This window comes from Primulina huaijiensis, chromosome 6 (genome assembly GCF_012295235.1).
Source record: "Primulina huaijiensis isolate GDHJ02 chromosome 6, ASM1229523v2, whole genome shotgun sequence".
Classification (NCBI taxonomy): domain Eukaryota; kingdom Viridiplantae; phylum Streptophyta; class Magnoliopsida; order Lamiales; family Gesneriaceae; genus Primulina; species Primulina huaijiensis.
In genome coordinates, this window is record NC_133311.1 from 20,305,972 (window position 1) to 20,313,483 (window position 7,512).

At 36.5% G+C, this 7,512-nt stretch overlaps 2 protein-coding genes across 8 annotated transcripts; both read right to left on the minus strand.

Annotated features, from left to right (window-relative positions):
• Window positions 1-375: 375 nt before the first annotated feature.
• LOC140978110 (peroxisomal 2,4-dienoyl-CoA reductase [(3E)-enoyl-CoA-producing]-like) lies at window positions 376-2,763 on the minus strand. Of its 3 annotated transcripts, XR_012175521.1 has the most exons (7): window positions 2,666-2,763; window positions 2,347-2,598; window positions 2,089-2,248; window positions 1,405-1,574; window positions 1,104-1,326; window positions 678-1,019; window positions 377-393 (listed from the first exon to the last, which is right to left on the minus strand). XR_012175521.1 is itself a non-coding variant. In XM_073442903.1 (5 exons), the coding sequence occupies exons 1-5, from the start codon at window positions 2,569-2,571 to the stop codon at window positions 865-867; spliced, it is 933 nt and encodes a 310-aa protein (XP_073299004.1). In that variant the 5' UTR covers window positions 2,572-2,737; the 3' UTR covers window positions 672-864. The 3 variants fall into 3 exon arrangements, 1 of the variants encoding a protein (XP_073299004.1); XR_012175522.1 differs by lacking the exon at window positions 2,666-2,763 and having other exon boundaries at window positions 376-393; window positions 2,089-2,256; window positions 2,347-2,503; XM_073442903.1 differs by lacking the exon at window positions 377-393 and having other exon boundaries at window positions 672-1,019; window positions 2,347-2,737.
• Window positions 2,764-4,144: 1,381 nt separating this feature from the next.
• On the minus strand, window positions 4,145-6,199 carry LOC140978111 (nuclear transcription factor Y subunit C-3-like). 5 transcript variants are annotated; one of them, XM_073442905.1, is made up of 3 exons: window positions 6,062-6,141; window positions 5,328-5,369; window positions 4,145-5,238 (listed from the first exon to the last, which is right to left on the minus strand). In XM_073442905.1, exon 3 carries the CDS (start codon window positions 5,193-5,195, stop codon window positions 4,416-4,418), a length of 780 nt encoding a protein of 259 aa, XP_073299006.1. In that variant the 5' UTR covers window positions 5,196-5,238; window positions 5,328-5,369; window positions 6,062-6,141; the 3' UTR covers window positions 4,145-4,415. The 5 variants fall into 5 exon arrangements, with proteins under 5 accessions (XP_073299006.1, XP_073299007.1, XP_073299005.1 ...); XM_073442906.1 differs by having other exon boundaries at window positions 5,328-5,372; window positions 6,062-6,123; XM_073442904.1 differs by lacking the exon at window positions 5,328-5,369 and having other exon boundaries at window positions 6,062-6,199.
• Between the last annotated feature and the right edge of the window lie 1,313 nt (window positions 6,200-7,512).

Below are 7,512 nucleotides of genomic sequence, written 5' to 3' on the forward strand. Positions count from 1 at the left end.
GTAATTATTAATTACAATACATATGGTTAAAAGAATGGATCAGGACAATGCCTATACTTTTACACTGAAACTGCAACAGCTTCATCGAGGGCGGGACACCAGACGACGTAGTGGGGAACTTCCGAAGAAGAAGCGGGTCGTGGGGGTACTAAGGGAAGCCCTGCTTGTTGTGGATGAAGACTTGGGGATGCCACAGAATGCAGGAGAAGCTGGAGTCGACACCATTAGTACTCCCTCTGCTTGTGCTCGGGGAATGAATGAGGAATAAAATGAGAGAGGTGGGTTATGTGCGGATACGAGTTCAATTCTTATCGTGGAGTTAAAGGTAGGCGATGTTATATGGTTTTGAAGCTCATTCTTTGGCCTTTCGCTCATCTTGTATTATTTTATTTTCTCTCTGTTTTTTTTCTTGTGGTCTATATTATTGGCCAATCTAACTTGTTGCACGCACATATATGCACAACCATCTCACCGAAAAAACTTCAAACGCCGAGTTTTTTTTTAAATAAATAAATACGGGTAAAATATTAATGTTTCAATGGAAAAAATTTATTTATTTAGAAGTTAATATCAATATTTATATGACGTTGTAAAAGTTTTCATTTAAGGTTTTTCGTATCTCAGATCTTCCAGAAGATTGTTTCCTCTTTTCAATTCTAAAAATAGGCGCATCAAGCAAGTCATGGAAATATATCCTCAGGAAATGCCATCAAATTGTTAATGCCTTCGTGAACACGCACTAAATTGTATAAAGTCAAAGGGGTGTGAATATTTTTCCAACATATATCTATGTTACATGCCATAACTCCACTGCATGCAGTTGGAAAAGCAAGTCCACAGAACAATGCAAGTTTTCTTCACAGGCTACAGCTTGCTGGCAGGAATTCCAGTTGGTTCAGCACGGGATCGTTTCTCCACAGTCCGAGATAGTTGCTTGACGGCCTCCTTGGGCAGGTGGCGTGGCTGGGTCAACCACAGCCCTCCATCAACAACGAGAGTCGTTCCATTTATATACTTGCCTGAATGTATAATTCAAAGTGGTCAAGATTACATTAGGAACAAACAGTTATCAAGATATAACCGTAAGTGCCAAGATTACGCACCAGCGACAGAGGCAAGATATATAGCAGCCATTGCAATATCCCACTTCTCACCAACTTTATAAAGCGGCATAGATTCAGCCCCTTCAATGGTTATCTCTTTAGGCAGAAGTTTACTCATGCCTGTGGTATCTCCTATAGGTCCTGGTGCAATCCCGTTAACTCTAATATCATAGTCCGTACCCCATTCAAGAGCTAAATTTCGTGTGAGGGCATCAACGGCAGCCTAGAGATAGAAGTTGCTAACTTAACAAGTTTTCAAGAAAGCCGTAGTGTTTGAACAGATAGGATGAAAATCAGAGACCTTAGCTGCAGATACATGGATTTGATACCAATATGCCGTGTAGTGTAAAGTGGCGCTGATGTTTAGAATGAATCCCCCGGTGGATGAGTCATTACCTGATCTGCCTTTCTTGAGATATTTAAGTGCTTCGTGACACATAGTAAATGTTCCAACGGAATCAATATCCATCACTGCATATATGGATATAAATATAATCAAGTAGTTTTGACTTTTGAAGCTTTTCTTAAAAAAAAAAAAGAAAATAGGGAATCCTTTGCTGTGATTTATGACAGATAAAAGTGGCATCAAGGATTAAAAGGTGTCTGAAACATCAAGCAAGGTCGTCAATTGGCGAGCACGTTGCACTTTTGAGTCATCTTCGAAGGGATTTTCTCTCATCTTACACATGGACGATACGCTTATTAGCCTAATTTTGCGCAATAACTCGTAGGGAAGTGAGTGATGATTAAGTCGAATTATTTCTAGTAACAGATTCGATTTTTTCGGGTGGACAGCCAACATGTGAATTATCCATCCTTAAGATAATATTGCTCGCTGTCAGATTATCATTCACCGCTCACGCACGCCAGCTATGACACAACTATCATTTTCCGATACAAACTTATGATTATGCTCTTGAATACTTAAAAACTCAATTCTCGTTTCTCAGAGGAATGACAAGCGGAAGCCAAAGCCAGACCAAACCTGTTTTAAAACCATTAGGTGAAAGATCCTCGGCGGGGACGAGAAAATTTCCAGCAGCTGCGTTCACAAGGATGTCCAGCTTTCCAAACTTCTCCACAGTTGCCTCCACCACTCTCCGTGCATCTTCCGGTTTCCGAACGTCCCCTTCGAATCCAACCGCCTGAAACCCTTAAATAAAATTAAAGCATGACTGCTAATATACCCATTAAAGAATTACAACATGGCGAAGATTACTGATCAGAAAGGAAGAATTTTTACGGGGATTCCAAGAGATTGAAGTACGCAGACGGCGTCGTGGATGACGTTCTTGCGGCGACCCATGATAGCGATGGAGGCTCCGTGTTTACCGAACTGGGTAGATATCTCAAACCCGATCCCCGACCCGCCTCCGGTCAACAGAGCTACTTTGCCTTTGAGAATATCCGGCTTGAATGGAGACTCCATTTCCAAATTCCTCTTGGATGGTGCTAATATACAGCTCATTTTATTCTTCTCGTTCGATTGATGACTCTGTACATATCACTGAAGATGGGTCAGGTGATCGGATAAGTCAGAGTTCAGCGTAGCATATAGGTACCTTCGTCCCGTTCGGCTGTTGCCGGCCTAGTTCATCACATTACTTTCTTGGACTTCTGTTCTCTGCCAATCATCTTGGTGGGCCATATCTACATGGTTGAAAATTGAAATGAGACTCCCCACCAACCAAAAATTAAGATGAATAGTCGACAGGTTTTGATCGACGGTTACGTTTGATTTTCGATTTTTTTTATATTTTTTAAAAATATATAATTTAATATTCGAACAATTACACTGTTTTTTAACAAATCGGTTCGATTATTTCAGCTCGATTTATTCGATTTTAATAATCATATAAATTAATAATTAAAATATAATATATCATTTTTAAGTTGATTTTTTAATAAAATTTTAAAATATAAAATTTAATTTAACTAAATAAATGACAATCAAATAAAAATTAACAAAAATATTCTTAATACTAAATATCATCTAATAAAAATATAATCTTAATAAAATATAAATAAAATTATCAATGTAATTAAATTTCGATTTTTCGGTTGGCTCGATATTGACAAATAAAATTCGAAACATAACCAAACTTCAATTTTAACATTTATATCCGAATTTAAAATTTTGATTTCAGTTGAGTTTAATTTTTGGTTTTTTCGGTTTGGATTTACGGGTTTTTCGGTTTTATTCGAAATTTGAACACCTTAATTATCACCATACTTATGATACAAAAAAGAATATGTCTCTTATGAGACGGTCTCACGAATCTTTATCTGTGAGATGGATCAACCCTACCGATATTCATAATAAAAAATAATACTCTTAGCATAAAAAAATAATATTTTTTCATGGATGACTCAAATAAGAGATCCGTCTTACAAAATACGACCCGTGAGACCGTCTCACTCAAGTTTTTCCCTACAATAAAACCATGATAATCAACTAATATAAAATTTTAAATATATAATATTTTATATATGTTTTAAAATTTTTCGATTTAGAATTTGATATCCCGTGTAGCCGATCAAACCCAGATCCTACCCGAAACATTAAACAACCAAGTAGTCTAAGGTGCTTGGGTCGGCCACGTCTAGATCCAAATAATTGGTCTAAATTTTATAATTTTTTAGACCAGATAGAGAGGTATTGATATGATATCCAGCTGCCCTGACCCGGATCCGACCCTAATCATTAGATACCCGAGCACATTTTACAAAAATGATGACTCATGTTTGATACTAGAGTAAGAGCCAAAAGCCACACGAGCCCGAACTGATATCCACTCGGAAAAAACTTTCTAAGACGGGGGGAAGGCCCTAACAGCCGAGTCCATATCTTAACCCGAGCCGAGTCCACTAGGATATTGCAGTGAATAGTTAGAATTTTGATATCATCAAATTTCAATGAAAAAAACATGACTACAAATAATCTGATGATTATATGCATGACACAACAAAGGTTTTATCGCTGTTGTCGCTGTTTTGAGACATGCCTGACCACAAAGGTATCTTTTCGAAGAATCATGGAATGGTCGTAATTTTCTAATCTATTCGCAAGTAAATTTTGCAAAAAGACATGTTTTCTATTTACAAAACACAAACATCTTCACTTCTGTTCTGGATTTTCGAGTTCCTCTTAGGACCAAACATAATATATAATATATTACACTCCCCTCATCAACCGAATCCACCTGCTAACATCATATAGGGCTTCTGCAAGATATACTGCACAAACTTCCAAACAGTGTAATAAAAATCTATCAGCGATAATTCAGTAGAGCTCAAGCATGATCCATTCGGTTATGGGTCACCTGGCTGCTGCTCCGGTGGCTGCTGCTGAGTATGCATCTGTGGCCAGGCCATGAAAGAGAGAGGTGGTCTCGACTGTTGACCCCCATAAAGTGCAACTTGATCAAGCTGTGGATTGTGTTGGGGAACATAGTAATATGGGACTGCATCTGCAGTAGATCCCATTAATGGAATAGTAGCTTTAGCCATTCCAAGACCCTCTTCCTTCAATTCATCTCTAGGAATGATATCAACCAGAAAGTCGAACACATCTGTTCTTGAAATTGCAGCTGCAATATCGTTCTTCTGTAGGGTCCGTCTCTTATTCTCTTCTGTGTGAACCCAAGCCCGCATTGTCAGCTCCAAGATGAACATCTCACAAGCCTTAGCAAATATAACCGGAGCTTCAGCAGAGATCATTCTGACATCTTCATCAGCTTTCATTATCTTTTTTATGCGAGCTAGTGGAAGACTGTGGTTCTTGAACTCTATAGTTTGTTCGACTTCTTGCATTTGGTTGGCCCAAAAACCTTGGAGTTGCTGTTGCTGCTGCTGACTATGGAACTGCTGTGCTTGATGATAACTAGCAAGCTGTTGTTGAGTGGGGAAGGTAGCTGGAAGCCGAGTTGGAGAGGAAACGGCGGTAGCTGGAGTGCCGGTGGCCACCGTTGATGTTGTTTGATAAGAAGTGGCATAAGCCATTTGACCACTCACTGGTACACCTCCCGCTGCTGCAAGCTGTTGCCGCCGGTTCTGGTGTGCAGGCAGCTGTTGCTGATCCGAACTATTCATGGCCACAGGCGTTGGTATTTCTACTTCGATTCTCAATCTAGAACTGGAAGAAAAATTGGATTAAGCAGATTACTACAAATTGAATCGACCAAGAATGTACAAACTATGACGGAAACTAAAAAATCATCCAACATCCACAGAAAATCCCACTGTGGCTCCAAGTATCAACCACACCTGCTATATATAATGAAAAATCAACTCTCAGTTACGTTTGGATAAATGAAATTGAATGATGTATTGGAAGAGAAGATTTCGAAAAAATATTAATAAATATCAAATGACTACTTTTGATATTACTTTTGAATTCATACTCTAGAATTTTCTTGATTTTGAAGGAGGGATGAATTTCAAATTCTGATTTCAGCCAAACATTCATGATGTATTCCACGAAGCTCAAATCTATAGATCCAAATGCAGCCTACATCTTCCTACGCACCTTAATGTTAAACTAAGTTTGTAGATATTATGATACATAACAATCAGCCAGTGAACGACATATTAAGTACAGATAAAACATATGCCATGTGCAAACTTTGTCATTAAATGGAAAACCTTCAAATTTTATCTAATATGCGTTTTAAACAGTGAGACCTTCACATAAACAAAATTTTTTTAAAAAAGAGTGAAAAATCGCAAATGAATAAATAAACCTATAATAAAAACTAAATGAAATAGATTGAAATTAGAGGTACATATCGTGTCCAAACTTAAGAAAAGACAAAATTTTAACCAATAAACATAAAAGAATCCTAAAAAATCTGCTTAAATCCAAAAAAGAAGTTCGAAATCAATAATTATCTTATTTAAAATTCAGCTCACGATAAGGTCGTCCACCCAAAGAATAACGTCACTTGAGCAAGATTTACCCAGTCGGAATCTTCGTCGGCGTGCAGAGAACCAAACCCTGAGAGAGCGTGGACTGCCGATACAGATGTACGTATATGTAAATAACATAGAGACGGGCGGACAGAAGTTTTGACTATAAGACTTCTTAGGGAATCGGGCACCTAAGACACGTGTCGCTGCGTGAGGCCAATAAGATACTGTGCTGGATACTAACACGTGTCGACTCATTACTGACTACTAGCTGTTTCACATGTGTTGCGCACTCACTATTAGAGTTGAAAATTATTATTTATGCTTCTTTTTTTTAAATGTGCTATAAAAAGATTCTTTAAAAATAATATTTTGTGAATGTTTTCATAATTTTTTAAAATAAAATTTTATTCAAACACGTATTTTAATTTTTTAAATTTATAAAACACTAACTAATTTTTGTAAAAAAAAATATTTGTGCAAACAGAACCTAATTTTTTGATCCATGCAGAAACTTGTGTGAGACGATCTCACGGGTCGTATTTTGTGAGACGGATTTCTTATTTGATTCATTCATGAAAAAGTATTACTTTTTATGCTAAGATAATTATTTTTTATTGTGAATATCGATAGGGTTGACCTGTATCATAGATAAAGATTCGTGAGACCGTCTCACAAGAGACCTACTCTTCGATCCAATAAATTCTTCTATATTTTTCATGGCCTCAAAAATCCTGCTCACTTGTTCATGAGTTGTGACTTCCTAAGCAAGATGGGAGTTGGTTGAGAGGCCTTCTTATTCTAACGAACGTTCTTGTGTGTTTTGTTTTTATTGGTCGATCAACAAATCAAATGAACCATTTATCTAAAGCAGCTGATTGTATGACTGGTTTGAATACTGGATATTACACATTCAATGTCTTTTCTTTATGTTGTATTTGTATCTGACTTATTACAACGAATTTGATGTTACAGCTTTTTTTTTTAAATAGTAACGAGAAAAGAAGAAGAAAAATTGGCACACATCGATGTCATAAAACACAAGATCTGCAATTAATTATATTTATTTGAAATTAATAAGTAATTTTCGTATACATTATGGGTCGGACCATTTCCAGGACCATTTGGTCTAGACCTAAATCAATAATAATTCAATAGTTCGGCTCAATTAGGATTTGGGACTTCGCCCTTGCCATAGCAAGGGATTCTGGTCGCTCAATTATATTCAATTGAATGATTTTTTTTTTTTAATTGGGAAGGGGATAGTTGGAACTGATTAATATCTAATTTTTTTTAATGATAAATTAGAATTGATTAATATCTTTTATATATTCTGAATTTTTTCCTTAATTTTTATTGTTATTATTTTTAATATTGTTCGAAAATTAAAATAATGATAAAAGTATAAGTGCAAATTAACGTTTAAATTTGAATGGGTGTCTATTCGTGAATGAATAATTGTCTTTTTCTTTTCCAGATGCATCCTTTCGTAAACGAAATG